The sequence below is a fragment of the Engystomops pustulosus genome, chromosome 1, assembly GCF_040894005.1.
Source record: "Engystomops pustulosus chromosome 1, aEngPut4.maternal, whole genome shotgun sequence".
Taxonomy (NCBI): Eukaryota; Metazoa; Chordata; class Amphibia; order Anura; family Leptodactylidae; genus Engystomops; species Engystomops pustulosus.
The window spans coordinates 111577274-111596986 of NC_092411.1; the positions used below are offsets into that span (position 1 = coordinate 111577274).

General features: G+C 37.3%; 1 protein-coding gene across 1 annotated transcript in view; it reads left to right on the forward strand.

The window, feature by feature from the left end:
• RASEF (RAS and EF-hand domain containing) overlaps positions 1-19248 on the forward strand; it is a 55259-nt gene extending 36011 nt beyond the window's left edge. The window contains exons 5-17 of the mRNA XM_072150888.1: positions 1221-1298; positions 1661-1776; positions 1860-1928; positions 2820-2904; positions 4918-4994; positions 7280-7514; positions 8551-8697; positions 9351-9501; positions 12184-12265; positions 12412-12526; positions 13167-13286; positions 16016-16092; positions 18721-19248. Of these exons, the coding sequence (XP_072006989.1) occupies positions 1221-1298; positions 1661-1776; positions 1860-1928; positions 2820-2904; positions 4918-4994; positions 7280-7514; positions 8551-8697; positions 9351-9501; positions 12184-12265; positions 12412-12526; positions 13167-13286; positions 16016-16092; positions 18721-18829 (1461 nt within the window). The 3' untranslated portion in view covers positions 18830-19248. The remainder of the gene's footprint in view (positions 1-1220; positions 1299-1660; positions 1777-1859; positions 1929-2819; positions 2905-4917; positions 4995-7279; positions 7515-8550; positions 8698-9350; positions 9502-12183; positions 12266-12411; positions 12527-13166; positions 13287-16015; positions 16093-18720) is intronic.
• Positions 19249-19713: the final 465 nt, after the last annotated feature.

Below are 19713 nucleotides of genomic sequence, written 5' to 3' on the forward strand. Positions count from 1 at the left end.
AAAAAAGTACCATATTTAATCCCAAAAAGAAGGCAGCACTTCAATAAAGTGAAATAAGTGATACATTTTTTTCACCACATGTTCAACGTTTCAGCTCCAGTTAGCTCTTCAGTAATATATTAATTACTAAATATACCTATGCAACAGGATCACAACTTATAGCACTTGGATTCGATGAATGGTGTAAATGAGTCCCTAAGTGAGGATGTTGTATAGAGTCAGGCAGACACAGGAACTAAAAATTGCGAACAAACAATATCTTATGTAAAGATTAAATACCATGCACAAACACTGCTTAGGTATCAACAGGCTGTAGAATTTTTAACTGAATAAGTACAATACAACACAAGACACCTTTTTTTCACGGCAACTAACAAATTTATAAGATGAGGTAGTTAGCTTGGTAAATATTATGTTTGGATCACCAGGATGATAATAGAATACAGAAAGGCAGTGAGCCCCTTTGATTCCACTGTCATTATAGCCAAGAAGGGTTATAATGTGGAGGAAATATAATGGATTAGAAGTAAGGACCCCAATATGCTCAATGTGTGCCAGGGCAGTAGAGAGATGCTACTTGGCAGAAAGCACACTGCTTAGATGGGAAAAGATTCTGGTGTGCCTCTAGCAAAGTGGAATTAAAAGGGCATATCAATGGCATGTGTGATTCAATATTGCCAGCACCCTGCCAAAACTTTGGATGTGACAGCAAGGGAGCTGTCACCTATGGATGAAAACATATGGAGTTCGATCATTGTATTTCCTTAGAGACGTACCTGACATAGTCATGTTCTTCCAACTCATCCACACACCTCCGGCTTCCTGATTCACAAGAGTGTGCTTTCTCTTCAGCCAAATCACTGTGTGAACTGTGTCTTTTGAAGAACAAAGCAACAGCAAATCAGCGACATAGCAGTCTAGACTGAATTATACTTTAAAAGAACAAACTGATCCATTGGGCTTGTGAAAAGTGTCAAAGGATCAGCCACATTACTTATGACCAATCGCAGCAAACATTTTGCATTCTGATTTTTAACACTACCATTTTCATGTAATGATTGTCAAAATTGTCCAACCCCACTTCATGTATACAAGAAACTTTGGATTGAGTGTTTGCCTCAGCAAGGAATATTACCACTGTTAAACATGTATTTTGTGATACTTTAGAAACTATAAAGTAATTCTATCACTTGTGATATTATTTTGTATTATTAACCTAGTTGGAAGAAAAGTCCAAGAACATAACCTTAAAGGAAGATGTAGCTGCTCTTAAGAAACGACTACATGAACTGACCATGGTAAGACATCGCTTTTGGTAGAATATTGGATATTCAATGTTACCTAAATATTGGAACTACTCAATTTTGTTTGGTTTTAGCATATATTGCTCTTTTCTTCCTTTTATGACACTGCACAACAGAATACATGCACTGTTTTCAGTAGTTCAAAATGTAAAATATTTTTTATGAGAAAGTTATAGATTTCATAACTTCTATTTAATGTGTAATATTGCTGTTCTTGGTAGTAACCCAGTCATACAATCAGCTGGATGACTGCTCATGAAATGTGAAATATTAAACAGACTCTTGTAGTCCAAGTAATGTACAGTATCTTATATTTCATGCTGAGCATTAAATATGGCACTGCATTTTTCTACCAGGAAAATCAGAAACTTAAAAAGGATCTCCTAGAGGCTCAAACCAGCATCTCTTTTCTCCAGAGTGAACTGGATGCTCTGAAAAGTGATTATGCAGATCAAAGCCTGAGCTCTGAAAGGTATATAGCAAGTGTGTCTTCTTGTAATATGTTTAAATAAACTTTATGGATGGAATGACATACTGATTTATGCTCCCTTTCAGAGATATGGAAATTATCAGGGAATATACAGATGAACGAGAAAATTTGGCACGGCAAATTGATATACTGCGGTATGCATATCTTTTCACGTTTTCTCAGAAATCTTGCAGTTCAAGAAAATGTTTATGCACCAAAATGAACTTCAAGTCCATGAGACAATGTCAAATCAACAATATATCAACAACCATATCAACAATGTGATATAACATGCATAGCTATGAGACACCATAAAGTGGCTAAGACAATTTAGACAAAGTAACAAGGGGAGCAAAGATAGATCACTCAATGAAGAAAAGAGGATTACTCAATGGCTGTGGAGAAAGAGGCAAATAAAAAGAAATCAGAGAATGGTATCTTAAAAATGTGGTATAAAGGTTATAATATAAGGAAGTGTTTATCGCAACTACCTTACTAACACTCGGAGCTCATAGAGATAGAGAGTGACAAATACTCAGGGTCATTCTGGGGGAGCCTAGGACCCACCATTGAAATTGAATCTCGGGGCGCACCAAATGTTACATGGAATATCCAAAGAACATACGATGAGGCAGCACTCCAGCCAAATCAAAGTGGTCTTTTATTCACCCATGGCAAAGTAATGTGCAAAGTTTCAGCTCATGAATAGAACCATTTTCAAGCATATGCTCGAAAATGACTCTATTGATGAGCTGAAACATTGCACCCTGTTACCTGTTAATTCTAACTAGAAGATGTGAGATCATACACATTCTTCTCCCTTTAGAGTGAAACGATATTATTACAGTTCTCTTTGTTGTGTCTACCCGAAAACGAGACGATACATTGATACAATTTTGACTAGCAGTTCATAATTTTATAATTACCATATATGTTTTATAATTATCTAGTAATGATACTTTATAATTATCTTTTAATTCCCTGAATTCAGCAGAACAGACCTTAAGGTATTTCTTTTGTTCCCTTTTTATACCTCTTGATTACAGAACAGCTAATAGAAAGCTGCATGACAGTAATGATGGACTGCGGAGCTTGCTGGAGAACAGTTTGATCAAGTACAACAGATCACTGGTACGTTCCTGCTCCACACACTGGTTACCGCTACTCTTGTGTGTAATGATAAGCTCCCTGCTAGGATAACAGCGCTGCAGTGTGAATATAAGCATGGCTTAGGGCAGAGACATCTTTATCAAAGTTTAATCTTTTCTTGTGGTTTCTGCTAGCAGTAAGAAAAATTTCATTACAAAAAGAACAAATTTATCTTCATCTAAGGATTTTCTAACTTTACCAAACAATTCAGCATTCCAAATTTTACACAGCGCCTTATCATTTTTATTACAAAATGAATATAAAAAGATATAAGATGAGGCCTCTTATTTTACCGCAAAATACCGAGAAAACTTATGGAATCGACAATAAGCCTAGGGTTGAAAATGCATTGATCAAAGCTTCCCCACTAATGAAATGCCCAGGAGTCTCCCCACACTAATGAAATACCCCATGCAGCCTCCCCAATAATGAAATACCCCATGCAGCCTCTCCCCAGTATTGAATTGCCCAAGCAGCCTCCCTTTCCAGTAATGAAATGAAATGCTCTGCAGCCTTCTCCAGTAAATACCACATGCAGCCTCCCCAGTAATTAAATGCTCTGCAGCAGCCTTTCCCAGTTATGACATGCTCTACAGAAACCTTCCCCAGTAATGAAATGTTCTGCAGCAGCATCCCCCTAAACACCCTCATCTCTCACTATTCTTTTAGTTTGCCCCTACATACAAAGAATCAGACCACAACCATTTCTACATATTAATTCCATCGCCTTCTCCATGCAGCTCCCCAGCCCCACAGCATCTCATGGCATCCAGCTGCAGAGCAGAGGCATTTGATCCTGTGTATACAACTTATACTTCCAGGTCACATGACCTGAGTCTGTCACATGACTTGATGCCATCTTCGCAGGTCCTGCTTCTTACATGTTGGGAGGGCACGAAGAGGAGAGCAAAAGTGCTTCTCTCATGGAGATCGGGTGAAATGTTTCTCCCGATCTCCATTACAGCATTCAGGACGGTTTGGCAGTACTGGATCCTCATGACTATAAGAGGCAGGTTCTTTTTTGCAAGATTTTTTTTCTTTGCTAAAAAGTGTGACTCTTGTCACTCATGTATAAGCCAAGTTCGGTTTATACACAAGTATATATGGTAAATTGTTTATCGGCACACTGACTTGGGACAAACCATTTTTTTTTCTTCTTTTCTTGCTGGTCAGATGTGTCTTAGGAGTTTTGCCATTTTAATATGTTATAGTTAAAGAGGTGTTCCCACCAAGCAAGTTAGGCCCTATCCACAGGATAAGACCAAACTTGCTGATCGGTTTGGGTCTCAATGATGAGACCCCTACAGATCAGGAAAACGGGGGTCTGACGGGGTGCCAGACACCTCCGTCATACACCTCGCCTTCCCCCAGATGAATGGATCAGAACGGACATGCGGGGCTGTCTGCGCTATTCATCTGTGGGAGCGACTAGTGGTCCGACAGAGGTACCTAGGACGCCCCATTTCGTGATCTGTGGGGGTCTCATCACTTTGAACATAAGTTGCAAAAAGTCCTAAAAAAGTCACAAACAGCTTTCCTTTGTCTAAAAAAAACTTTTTGGAATTGCAACTATTTTGCGGATTTTTGCAAAAAATTGCAACTTTAAACCTGGCTTTGGGTGATAACTCAGGGAACACTGCAGAAAACTAGACAATGGTAAACTTTGAAGGGAGGTAGTCTTTGGTGGACAAAAACTCGCAAAAGTGCACATGTACCAGGGTAGGTTCTGTTATGAATATTTAGACAGTCTATGTGCCAGTCTATTAATCATACATTACCCACATTTGTGCCAATAATTTAGACCTAATTTTTAGCACAATTTTGTCTCAAAATGTCATCAAGCCCCCGATAATTTTAACCTCAGATCTAATCAGTTATTTTACATAGGACAGATGACAGATCTTCTCACATTTTATGCCACAATCTATGTCCAAACACATTAGTTAATATCCTCCCTTTTTCTTTCTTTCTTTCTTTTTTTTTTTTTTTTTATAGCGTACCAATACTTCCCCGGGAAGTACAATTTCTAGAAACAGTCCCAAGCTGAACAGAAGTAATTCTCCCTATGACCGGTACAGTATGACTTAGCAATGACTCTTATTTATTACTATTTTGGGGTGTTTGGCTCAAAGCTGTTTAGAAGAGTGTTTATAGTCCATGCGGGTCATTTATCTTATCTCTGTTTGTTTTGGCTGGTTTTTGGTCTTATTTCCATCTGCTACTTGGGTCATTTATCAATCTCACTTTTTCCTTGTGTTAAATGGGGAATTTTTTTAAGATCTCTTTTTGAGACATTTATTACAAATGTTGCAAAAATGTCTCACAAATGTCACAAGTCAATTTCCATTTTCTAACATTTCTAAAGTATGGTTATGTCTGGATTTTTTTGCTCCAAAAAATGTTGCAAATTTTAGAAAATTTAAAATGCTAAATGTCAATTGCAACATTAAGCACATCTGGAATAGAAGATAAATGTGTCTTACTGATGAAAAACAAATGTCCGGTGGACATTTCAAAATGTCCTCAAGAAGGTGCAAAAAGTGCAATGTGCCAAAAAAGTATCAAAAAAGACAGAAAAAGCAGGAAGAAAAATAAAAATAAATGACCCCCCATGTTCCCTATGACTTCAAATTTCCAGTTTCCAGAAGGATCTCCCAGATGTAACCTGAGATTTAGTCCCCTGCACACAGTCTATGGAAATGGGATGGAGTACCAGTCGGATCCAATGACCCTTGATTAATAGTGAATATGATAGGAATTTCATTAGTACTTCATCATTGAATGTTATGTCTGTATGATGGAAACTTGAGGATTGTGTATAGAGAGATGTCATGAAAATGGTTAGCAAAGATATTAGGATGTATTTGAAAATGGCAGGTGTAGTTTAAATAATCCATAATAAGTGTTTAGATCTGATAATGGCAACCACACTTAAGGTGAAAATAATAACAATGTACAGGCAGTCCCCAGGTTACATACAAGATAGGGTCTGTAGGTTTGTTCTTAAGTTGAATTTGTATGTAAGTCCGAACTGTATATTTTATAATTGTAATCCCAGCCAGAACTTTTTTGGTCTCTGTGACAATTGGATTTTAAAAATGTTGGGTTGTCATAAGAATCAGGATTAACACTAAAGCTTCATTGTAAACACCTGTGATAACTGTTATATCTGATTATTGTAGCCTAGGACTAAAGTACAATAAATTACCAATATCCAGAGGTCCGTTTGTAACTAGGGGTCGTATGTAAGTCGAGTGTTCTTAAGTAGGGGACCGCCTGTAATTTTATTTTCTAGAAGATTATGCATTATAGAGTAAATCAACTTTGAACACTATATTCAAATGACCTTTAAGGAGTCATAGGGGTGGAGAAGAACCATGACAGTATGTCCATGCTGACTTAAAGGGGTATTACCAACTGGACATTCACATTTAATTTAATTTATCTGTCATATTCATACATTTATTCAATTAATTGTTATTAAAATGATGTACCCGTGTGAAGATAATTTCCCATAAATGTAGTCATACAGTTCCTTAGAAATGAAGGACAGCTGCCCTTAGATCACTTCTGGACTTATTGCACATTGTGGTAATGAACGCTGAATTAAGGTGGTTTGGCGCCTCAATACCACATGTGTGGTCAGAGTACTGTGGTGGTTGTATCCAAGGACAGCTATCTCGTTTGTAAGGGACAACATGGCTACATTTATAGGAAATTATCTTTACACAGGTTCCTCTTTTAATAACATGCAATTGAAGAAATGTATATATTTGGCAGATAAATTAAATTTGAATGTACAGATAGGAATACCCCTTTAAACAATGTCCCACAGGATTAAATATTACAGGCTTTCCCCTACTTAAGAACACCCGACTTACAGATGACCCCTAGTTACAAACAGACTTCTGGATGTTGGTAATTTACTGTATTTTAGCCTAAGACTAAAATAAAGAGCTATAACAGTTATTAAAGGCAATGAAGCTCTATTGTTAATCCTGGTTCTTATGACAATACAACATTTTTAAAAGACAATTGTCACAAAGACCAAAAAAAAATTTGGCTGGAACTACAATTATAAAACATACAGTTTCGACTTACATACAAATTCAACTTAAGTACAAAGCTACAGAACCTATCTTGTAGCTGCCACAGAGCAGTAGACTTGTGATCACAAATCTGTACAGAATTCAAAGGTTTCTTCATTTTCTTCATACTGCTTAATCTTCCATATCACTGTGATCCTATTAGTCCTGGTTGACAGATTGTTTGTGGGCTAAGTCCTTGTGACAGGTTTCCTTTAAAGCTCTATTAAATGTGCCATTGACATGAAATGTAAACCTTTTTCATTCTCAAGGTCTCCTCGATCATCCTTCTTAGATGAGGACTATGACACTTTAGCAGTATGTGATCCAATGCAGAGAATGAACTGTGAGGTTGATAGCCTTCCTGAAAGTTGTATAGACAGTGGACTGTCCACTTTGAGGGACTCCAATGAATATGATTCAGAGGTGGAATACAGGCCTCCAAGAGTCCTTCAACGGTCACGATATGCTCATGAAGGCTATGGCGGTGATGCTTCAGATACAGATGTGAGTACCCAAATTAGAACAGATAATTCTATTAAATCGATTCAGCACTTTCCCCATATCATCGCCCAGTGGCCGATCGAATGACATGTTAAAATAATTTTCCCATATGGTGGGTTTCCCTATATTAACCTTATATTGGTACAGATTTGTACTAAGCATTTACTTTGTTTTTTATGACATGTGAAACTTTAACTTGATGGGATAGTTTTATTAATTACATATTATTTTCTTTATAAAATTTATTTTTTGGTAACTATTACCAAAATATGTTATAAATATGTACTGCATTATTCCAGATGCAGAGAGTGAAGTTACTTCTGCAAAGGGAAAGTCTCCTGCAGCTTCTTCTATATTCTGCCTTCAGCTGACAGTCTGGAGGGAGGCCCACTTCAAACACTCAAATCTCCTGAACCCTTGCACCTAGAAACACAATTCTAGTGTCATAAACAGGAGAATCTCTAATATGCTTAATAGATGCTTAACAGAATATATGTAGAGTGGATAAACAAATATATATAGAGTGGATATCCACTCTTAAAGTTACAATCTGGAATAGAAAGCAGTACATAAAAATCGTTTTTTTAGTACAACTTTAAGGGTGGAAATCTCCCGTTCTGATCCATAATCCATACATCATATTGAAGGGATTCTTCTGTAGCATAAACATTATGTTTCTATGTGCCAGAGTTCTGGAGATATAGCTGTTTATAAAATATTTATAAACATCCGTTCTGCACGGGAGACATATATAGTCGTATGGCAGTAGTGAAGAGGTTAATAAGCAGTTCTCCCATTTGTGTTCCTTTGGTGTTAGCATGTAGACCGTAGCTGCCACTTCCATGGCTTCAAGTAATTTAACTACATAACTACATGACTTCCACCTTCAATCAATCAATGCATTAAAGGGGTTGGTCACTTTTCCTCAAGTGTGTAAGCAGGGCCCCCACTAGGAATGGTATAGGTATAGGCACTAGGAAAGGTACTAGGAAAGATATAGGAGTTCTGATATGTTATACAGTCTATCCTGTATCTACAGGTTCCTGAAATTCGAGATGAAGAGTCTTACGTTCCTGAATCTAATGGCTTATTTCTAGATTGGAAACCATCACGACCAGTCAGCAGGAGTAGCTCAGGTGCATCATCGAGAAAATGCATCTCAGCATTGCCTGCACATGTGACAAATGTAAGTAGAGATTCTCTGACTTGACTCTCTACAAGTCTTTAGATTATTAAAAAGGTGACACATCTGCATGTCATTGATGATATAATATTTACCATATCCTATTGTTACAGAGACAAAATAGTTCAGAATATTATTTGGCCATATACTTTGTGATATTGAGTGTAATTCATGCAATCTTGGTATTTTCATTCTGTTGTTACAGATTTTAGAGACCATGTCCACTATTTTAATTTCACTGCTCTAATGTATCTAAGTATAAAATGATTCAGCTTTGTAACACGGTTACAGACCCCCCCCCACACCTTTAACAATAACAAATAGTGGGCACCCTACCTCTTCTAAGAGTTACTACTTTTCTTGGTGGACAATCTACTTTATATGTAAATGGACAACATTTTGAATTATTTAAAGGATATCTATCATCAGATCACCTATTACTTACCCCTCCTGTTCCCGTGTGTCCCAAGCTTAATTTCTTATATCTTTGCATGGCCCCATTTCTGTAAAAAATAAGTTTATAAGGTATGCAAATTAGCCTGTGGGGCTCTGCAGAGCACCCTCTGGCTCCACCATTAAATAATTTCTTCACACCCTGGGCCCTTCCAGAGATGGTGAAATAAAAATGTGAATAAAAATGTTCTTTCCCCTTTCAGGTAAATGCTGCTGCTGACCGTGTGAGCAAATTCTCCAGCACAGAGAAAGCATACAAGATAGTCCTTGCTGGGGATGCTGCTGTTGGGAAGTCTAGTTTTCTCATGCGACTTTGTAAAAATGAATTTCGAGGCAACACAAGTGCAACACTTGGTATGTCAGCAACCTAAAACTTATATTGATGATGAAGTCCCTCATGGTTGAGGGCGGTACATTCCTTGTCAAGTCCTGTGTCATCATTATTTTCTCTATGCTCTGCTTGCTCTTCCGTCCTCACCTTACGGCTGCATGAGGGAGGAGGGAATGAAGAAAAAGGAAGAGTCAGAAGAGCAGAGAGGAGATAATGATGACGACTACACAGGGACATGGAAGCACCCATGACCTGATACAGTTTACTGGAAAGAAGCCAGGGATTTTTTTATACATTTAGAAGTGAGTGGGAGCAGTCATTTTAATTATTAAACTAGATTAGTATTAAATTCAAGGAGAACGTGTCATTAGGTGAAAATGTGTGATCCATTACAGGTTCCGTTTAAGGGAACAGCAAATTTACAAAAGCTGAATATTTTACATTGCATCAAAGTATTAGATCATCAGTGTTGTCCAATGAAAATCTGTATCGTCTAATGATATTATAAAATATTTACAAAAATATGAGAAGTGTATTTATATTTGAGTGGTCGTATATAATATATGATGAAAGGTATTCTGTCCTGTGCAGGGTGTTAAGTCAATGGGATAGGACCAGCATGTGGGTCCACTTCCAAAGGCTGAACATGTTTGTCTGCTCCGTGGCCCACCACCTAAAATTTGACTGTATATGATGCATGATTGATCAACATACCTGATCCCTCTTTTCTTCTCAAAGTACCTGTGTTACTTTATACACCTTCACCCACAGGACTCTCCTAAATTGTTCACCAATATATTCAGGGACAGTACCTCTAAGTCTCAGACTTGGTCCCCTCAATGGTCCTGAATTGGTCATTGGAGAGGGCTTGTATGTTATTTGAGGACATCTTTTTTATCAGAGGTAATTTTAGAGAACTGATATGAATAAAGCAGAAGCAGAATTATCGTCAAATTTAGTTCACTTTAACCCCTTCATGACCAAAGGTCATTGGTGCCTGAAGGTCCAGGTCAATTTTTGCCGTTCTGCTGTGCTCTTCTTTAAATGACATCATCTCTGGAAAAACTTCACATATCATAACAATTTTTACTTAGTTTTTTTCATGACATGTGAGACTTTAACTTGATAGGATAGTTTTATTAATTACATATTTTTTTCTTTATAAAATATGCAAATAAATAACTACAAATGTGAAAAAGTAACAAAGACCAAAAAACAAAAGATTTTGCAAATGTAAAAAATTTTCCACTTTATTCAAAATAACACATACAGTATATGTACACCAATTTCAGAAGGGATTCCTGAAAGTCGGAAGTATAGGGGGAACAAAACAATGTCCCAGATGGAGATGGAACCTATGGCCCCCCTACCCTGTTAATGCCTCAGGAATTGTGCCGAAAAGGGTATATCAGAAAATGTATTATGTCCAAATGTAGGACTGGTATTGGGAGGCAGTGGACCTATATGCTATAATGACAATCAACCGGAGGTACCATCCGGTATTAATAGACAAAGTCAGAAAACAAAACGCGCGCCAGGGTGTTCCTGTTGGCCCTCCCTCTGACTGCCTCTGTGCCATTTGTACATTGCCTTTAGGTAAGTGTGGCCTGCCTTTTGATTTTGTTTTCTGACTATTAATACCGGATGGTACCTCCGGTTGATTGTACTGTCATTATAGCATATAGGTCCACTGCCTCCCAATACCAGTCCTACATTTGGACATAATACATTTTCTGATATACCCTTTTCGGCACAATTCCTGAGGCATTAACAGGGTAGGGGGGCCATAGGTTCTTTGTGTCAGTCCCATATCCATCTGGGACATTGTTTTGTTCCCCCTATACTTCCGACTTCCAGGAATCCCTTCTGAAAGTGGTGTACATATACTGTATGTGTTATTTTGAATAAAGTGGAAAATTTTTTACATTTGCAAGCTCTTTTGGAAAATTGGAAAAATGACAAAAAAGCTTAAAGTTTTTTCTAAATAAGGAATAACTTTTACCAAAATATGTTATAAATATGTTCAGTATTATTCCTTCACCATTCCCAGGTTCAGCTATAGAGTCAGAGGGTACATATACTTCTGCAGCTCCTTCTACATTGTGCCTTTAGCTGAGCGGCTGCTAGGGGGCACATTTGAAACGCATATATCTCCTGAACCCCTGTGCATAGAAACACATTTCGGGTGTGATATTAAACAGGAGCGTCTTCTATTTAATAAGATTAATTGTGCATAAATGCTTCAGAGAACAGGAGATATCTTAAAGTTATAATTGGGAATAGAAAGCTGTACAAAAAAATCTATTTTTTAGTTCAAATTTAAGGGTCGATATCTCCGATTCTGTTAAGCATCCATATTAAAGGGGAGATTCTTCTGTTTAATATGACACAAAAGTGTGTTTCTAGGTATCATGGTTCAGGAGATATAGTCATTTGAAGTTCGTCACTGTCAGGGCATTTATAAATGTCCTTTCTTCACAGAGCATGTGCAAATAGGACGTATATAGCCGTATGGCAGTCGTGAAGGGGTTAATATCCATACACTGCATTAGTTTTGACCTGTTGATGAATAAATAAGGAAGCCTGAATGTTACCACAATGGAAGAAATTTATTTCAGCTTTTACAGTTCTACAATTATGAAAACACTTCATTAACTTTTCATGAAATAAATTCCATTTATTTTATTTGCGTTTTAAAAAAACAGGAGTGGATTTTCAAATGAAGACATTAGTGGTGGATGGGGAACCAGCGCTATTACAGTTGTGGGATACAGCAGGTCAAGAAAGGTAAAAGTTGTGTGGTTTCTTCTATGCGATTATATTTGTTTCCAACTTGTCTCACAATATTATTCACATATAATTCATTTTGTAGATTCCTTTATACTAAAAATTTTTTACAAGGGTTGATAAATTAAAAAAAATTCTTGTTGCAGGTTTAGGAGCATTGCAAAATCTTACTTTAGACGAGCAGATGGAGTTTTGCTGCTATATGATGTGACCTGTGAGAAAAGCTTCTTGAATGTGAGAGAATGGATCGATATGATTGAGGTAATTTTCTATTTATCTATTTATCTATCTCGGTTAAATTTACGGTAAGTTCATTTTTGGATCTTAAGCTAACAACACAATAGCAAACAAGTACAGTGACTATTAGGCCGATGTATTACAACTAGCTAGTTGTGCCCAGTATTAATCATCGAAGAATGCGCCGCAGGTGTGACCTGACATAGATTTCAACTATAACCTGCCCCATTTCTTTTTCGCAGGTTATACTAAATTTGTCCGTTCAGGCTGACTTACCTTTTGTCTTGCCCTGCTGTGCCCACTTTCCTTTAAAAGTGCTGTGCATGGTGCATAAATTGCTCAAAAGGCACGATATATTGGCCCCAATGTTTATATGCAGGCTATAACTACATCACCAAGTTGACAACAGTTCTGCAGATAGACTACTGAAGAAGGTTCAGCGGTCTCACTTGCTGGCTAAATGAAGACCTGTTTATCTACCTATATCTGCTCACAAACCATATACATGTCCAACAAATATTTATAGTAAAATTATAAAAAAATCATTACTTCTGAAAAATCACATTTGTCACAAAATGTACTTAATTATTATTATTATTATTATTATTATTATTATTATAATTATTAGTATGTATGTTAATTAATCTGTGCTATTAATTTACAGGATTCCACAAATGACAGCATACCCATCATGATGGTTGGGAATAAAGCTGATCTCCGACAAACACTTTCAGAACAAGGTCATAAATGTGTCCCCACCAGTTATGGAGAAAAGCTTTCCATGGTAAGTGTCAAAAGCCAAACATCACCCTGAGAACAATTGAAATAAAACGCTTGAAAGGATATTTGATAATATCAAACGATCAAGTTTATGCAAAGATGTGCATAATAAAATATGGCCCTCCTCCCCTCTTCTTCTATCTTGTTTCTGATCATATTGTCACAGTACTTTTAAAATGGCTACAATATAAAGTAAGTCAAGCAGTGTTCCAGGTGAAATCAACATTTTCACCAAGATAGAGTAGCTTTGTTGAGAGTCTTAGTTTAGTAACATGCAGTCAACTGAAAGGATAGGCTCTGACAAAATAAACCTGAACATTGCCATGAAAAAGGTTTAATTGATGGCTTTATCCAAGGGTTAAGAACTGTGGTGGAGTTCCTGTTCTGATATTTCTCAACTTTATGGTTGTTTAAAGATTCTAACAAAATAGTATTAGGCTTCTCACCACTTTAAACATCTGTTGGTTAGGGCTGAAGCATGTAATGTTGTAGGGGAGAAGACATATACGCGCGTTGAACATTAAACTTTTACTGAAGAAATAATAGGTACAGAAAATGTCCATATAATGCAGAAAATAATGTTTCAAATACAGGCAGTCCCCTACTTAAGAACACTCAACTTACATACGACCCCTAGTTACAAACGGACCACTGGATATTGGTAATTTATTGTACTTTAGTCATAGGCTACAATAAACAGATATAACAGTTATCACAGGTGTCTGTAATGAAGCTTTTAATCTTGATTCTTATGACAACCCAACATTTTTAAAATCCAATTGTCACAGAGACCAAAAAAGTTCTGGCTGGGATTACAGTGATAAAATATATAGTTCCGACTTACATACAAATTCAACTTAAGAACAAACCTACAGACCCTATCTTGAATGTAACCTGGGGACTGTCTGTAATGGGGTTGCTTTAGTCTGAATTCAGGAATGTTGGTCTTTCTTCAGCTGCACGCCCAATGTGGCTTGAGACTCTCACTCCCTCCTGTCCTTTTCTGGTTGTCACCACAAGGGTTGTGGGCCCAGCACTTTCCCTTTTTGGCCAGGAGCAAACAGCCACACAACCACTCCTGCCTCTTTTTAAATCAGAAACTTTTATTGCTTTAGCTGATAACACAGATATACACATTACAAAGATCCAACATTCAGTGCATATTAATACAAATGTATATTAGCACAAAACGCATATAACATTCCGCAAGTCCCCCCCACCCCCATTCCCTTAACCCTTTGGTCTGTCACCTCTCCCTCGATCCACCATATTGTCACACATCCATTACAGTCTGAAGTATAATAGAATATCCCTTACTGCCCTAGTGCCCTCCCCAGATTCAGCATAGAACCACCTCTCCGCAGTTCCTCAGTTGCCAACCTTGGAAACTCCACCCATTCGAACCAAGGCTTCCTCATGATCCTAAGGTTGGTTTATCGAGCTGTATGGATGGACAGCAGGGGGCCCAAAATAAACGATTGGCTCTGGCAATATTTCTCTATCAGGTCAGGAAAAGTATAGCTAGGCATTGGTTGGATGCTGAACCCCCAGGGCTGGGAGAGGTGATATCTATGACCAATAAAACTATATAAATGGAGATAAAAGTTCATCAGAAAAGGGGTAACCTCAAAACATTTTTTTAAACCACTACTACCTCTTTCCAGCTCCTCTGACCTCTCACCCTGCATCACTTCCTCTTCCTGTCCCTTCCAGTATCTCCTCTGTGCTGTACACTGGACTCCACACTACAGCCCCTTGTTACTTGTTTCCCTTGTTTTGGGAAAAGGGTATGAGTAAGTGGTTTACTTCCCACAGAAACAAAGGATCCAAAATGACTGATCCTTCTTTCCTCCAGCATCTACTGTTGGGGGAGAGTCTGGTGACCAACATAAACATCAGATAGTTTTCCAATCCTGCTAAAATCTGCAGGTTGACGAAGCTGGGTGCTAAACGCGCGTCGGGGTTTCGGACGGTGTGACTTGGTTAGGCAGCATGGTGACTGGTGGGTATTTAATTTGGTGCCATATTGTTTATGAGCTTTGCAATATTGCGATGATGCACAGGTACATGATTGGATTTTTGATATAATTCATTGAGTGATTTTGATATGCAGTACCGCATCATTTATCTGTTGTGTAGAACCTTAGGACTTTGGAAAATCTGTTTACCAGCCCCTATGATGTAATTTTCTTTTTTATGTGTTGCCTCTCCATGAATGTTCACACTGTCCGTGCTGTTTTGCTTTGTGTTTTTAATGTCCTTTTTAAAGGTGTATTTTTAGTCAGATTATATCTTGTGATGTTATTTATAAATAGATTGTGCAATAAAGACTTGTTTTCATTCACAAAGTTTTCATTATTTTCAGTTATGGAGATATGATAAGACTTTGTTCAGTTTGGTAGGATCTCCCGACAGTAGTATTGATACAGTATTGACATTTATGTGTATCCTTGTAGTTCAAAATTGTTTGGTTATTTAATTTATGGGTGCCTTTAGAGATTTAATAAAAGAACAAGAACCTGGCAGTGTGTACAGAGCCTTATTAACCATATTCTCCACAGACACACAGATGCTGGGAATAAAAGCTCAACTGAAAAGATACAGTTTAGCTGCAATTTTTATTGTTATAATGATTGAATGGCTTCATAAGCTACACATTGTAGGTTAATTGTAATCAATCATTGGGATTAATGCAGCAAATTACCTAAATTAACCCTTTATTTCTCCATATAGACTTATGGAGCTTTATTCTGTGAAACTAGTGCCAAAGAGGGATCAAATATTGTGGAAGCTGTCCTTCATCTTGCACGGTATGTATTATTTGATTCATTGCTTAACCCCTTCCCGAAATTTGACATAATAGTACTTTATGGCGGGAGGTGCGTTCCCGCATTTTGCAGTATTATTACGTCAAGCTTCTGGCACCACAAGCTGCCGATGTCTGCTGTATATTAAAGCCAACACCCGCCTCTAACACCCGCAATTGGAGATTCCTCCAATCGCAGGTGTTAACCCCTTAAACGCTGTGGTCAGGCCCGTGTAAGCGGCATTTCAAGTGATTCGGACACAGCATGCTCAGTGTGTATCTGTATTACACTGTGCTATATGAATGAGAGCTTGAACAAGTGATCAAAGCATCGCTTGTTCAAGCCAACCTGTTAAAAAAAGTTTTTGTAATAAAAAGAATTAATTAAATAAAATAAAAGTCCCCTAAACACAAACATTCCCTAAACACATCTAATAAAGTAAAAAAATACAAAATCACCAAAAAAACCCACATATGTTGTATTGCCCCATCCATAATGACCTGTACAATAACTCATAAACATTATTGGACCCACTCGGTGAACATCATGAAAACAAACCTCGAAAGACTCGCCAAAAATGTAAATTTTTCATAAAATCTCTTCGCAAAAAATGTTCCAAAAAGTGATCAAAAAAGTTACTGTATGTGCGCCAAAATGGTACCAGTGAAAAGGACAACTCAACACGTAAGAATAAGCCCTAAACAAGCTCTGTAAACAAAGAAATTTAAAAGTTATATCTCCCAGAAGATGGCGATATGAAAACAAATGAAATTTTCTCTATATTAATTTTTCTTCAGTAAAATTGTAAAAATATATTAAAAAACTATATAAACGAGGTTTCACAATAATTGTAGGGATCTATAGAAAAAAGACAATATAGTATTTTTAGTGTATGGTGTACGACCCCCCACAGATGCAAAAATAAAATTCAACCAAAATTGACAATTATCTTTTCCTCCATACATTCAAGAGTTAATAAAATCTCATCAATAAGCTAATGACCCACTAAAATGAAATACCGTGTATAATCGAGTATAAGCCAAGTTTTTCAGCACAAAAAATGTGCTGAAAAACCCAAACTCGGCTTATACTCGAGTTAAAAAAAAACAAAACAAAAAAACCCTCACCTCTCCGGCACCCCAGCAGGTCTTCTGCGTTATCCATCAGTCAACGGCAGGTCCCTGTGACGTGGCAGGTTATATACTACAGGAGCTGGATGGCTATGTACTGGGGCAGGGGCTGGCAGGTTATATACTACAGGGGCTGGATGGCTATATACTGGGGTAGGGGCTGGCAGGCTATATACTACAAGGGCTGGCTGTATACTACAGGGGCCATCAGGCTATATACTACAGGGGCTGGTAGGCTATATACTACAGGGGGTTGGCGGGTTATATACTGGGGGGGGGGCTGTGACCAATGCATTTCCCACCCTCGACTTATATCCGAGTCAATAGGTTTTCCTAATTTTTGGTGGTAGAATTAGGGGCCTCGGCTTATACTCAAGTATATACGGTATTTGTAAAGTGCATCTCATGTTGCAAAAAATAAGCCCTTATTTGTCCAAATTGTAAAGCCAATAAAAAGTGACAATGCATAATCTGCTCTGCTCTGGCGTGTGCACATACAGCAGGGTACCACCACATATGTGGTATTGTTATACGCGAGAGGGATTGGGTATCAAACTAAGTGGAGCGTTTTGGTATTTTGCCCACTGAGAATGTGTACATTTTATGAAAAACACATTCATTTAGCCAAAAAAATGTAATTTAAAATTGCATCCAAACCCCTGTAAAACAATTAAAGGGTTAACAAACTTCATGAAAGTTGTTTTACATACGTTGAGGGGTGTAGTTTCTATAATGGGGTAATTTACTTTTATTTAGGCCTCTCAAAGGTACTTGAAACCTGAGCAGGTCCCCCAATAGCAGGATTTTGCATTTTTTCATGAAAATGTGAAAAATTGCACCTAAAGTTCAAAGCCCCATAACATATTACAAAAATGAGAGGATGCTTAAAAAATCATGTCCATGTAAAGTAGACATTTGGTGAATGTTGGTTTTAAATTTTTTTTGCTGTCATGACTTTGTGTGGAAAAAGTAAAACATTTTGAATTTTGAAAATTGAAAATTTTTCAAAATGTTCACCAAATATCGGATTTTCTCATAAATAAATGCAAAACAACTCACCAAAATTTTTTAACTAACATGAAGCACAAAGTGTCACGAGAAAACAAGTACAAGATCACTTGCATATGTTAAAGCGTTCAAAAAATATAACCACTTATAGTGACACAGGGCGGATTTGAAAAAAATGGGCTGTGTCAGGAAGGTGAAAAGTGGCTTGGGCGTTAACGGGTTAAAACTATGTAAAGATTCTCCACATTCTAAAACGAACCAATCAAGATGCTTAAACTGGATGGTGGGGAATCACAAATGATGGGTGTAGCTGTCCACAGGAGCATTATTGGTAATGGGTATTCTTTATGATACAAGCCTTCATATTGATTTGAAATAATGTGCAGACTGTTGAGCGAGGCCACTGCTGTGCTCTGACCATTGGGGATTGTGTGCAGAGCAGGGAAGCCGTGTGTACTTTAAGATTTACTTTCTATTGTCTCTGCTTGTTTAGGGAAGTGAGAAAGCGCAGCGATAATGAAGATGACAGAGGATCTGTAACTAATCTTTCGGGAGCCATTACCAAAAAGCCGACACAAATGAAAAACTGCTGCACTGTCTAAACTTTTCTAACAAGCCCTCTTCCAATCATACAATTCTACTTTTTCTAAGTTGTTTTGGACTAAGGATTGTACATAAGTGATAGTATGTGGCCTGTCTATTGTTCCCCATTGCTTCCTCTTTTTATGCACATTGCACCTGGTACCTGATATATTGTTATTTATGCATCAGTATATGTACAGACTACAATATGAATAACAAAACGGACATTAGAGATTATTATAATTCAACATATTCTTCTGTGTATGTATTGAGATTGTTAGAATGCTTGTAATCTGTTTTTGTACACTTATTTATAAATATGACTTTTTATGCTTTTTGGTTTTCTGAAAACCACCTCTAAGCACTATTTGATGCACCTGTATATGTCCTAAATTACTTGCTGTTGCTGTTATTCATAATTTATTAAAAAATCCATGCCAAGAAAGTGGTTATTATGTTTTTTTAATATTTCATTCTGAGCAGGTGCCTTTATAAAATGTGTAGAATTTTGGTATGTCCACTGGCATAACAGATGGAACATGAAACATGAATAAAAAAGGAGTAGCATTTTCTCTTCCTTCCACAGACCATGCCATTTTATATACAATTTTTTAAATATATAAATATTTTTACTCTCTACATATCCTGCAGATGACAACAGAGTCTATTGTTTCCTATTGAACCGTAAATTCTGGATTTTTAACATCATAATTGATAAAATTGGGGGGGAATTTATTAAGACTGGAGTCTTAAATATCAGTCTTACAATTTCTTCCAATAGCGCTTTATCCCCTGCATCTATTTTGTATTCTGGGATGTATATGACCCTAGGCACCGTAGCTTTAAAGGACAGCAAGAGTGCTGTGCTGTTTAGATGACTTATATTAAAGGGATTTTCCCATGG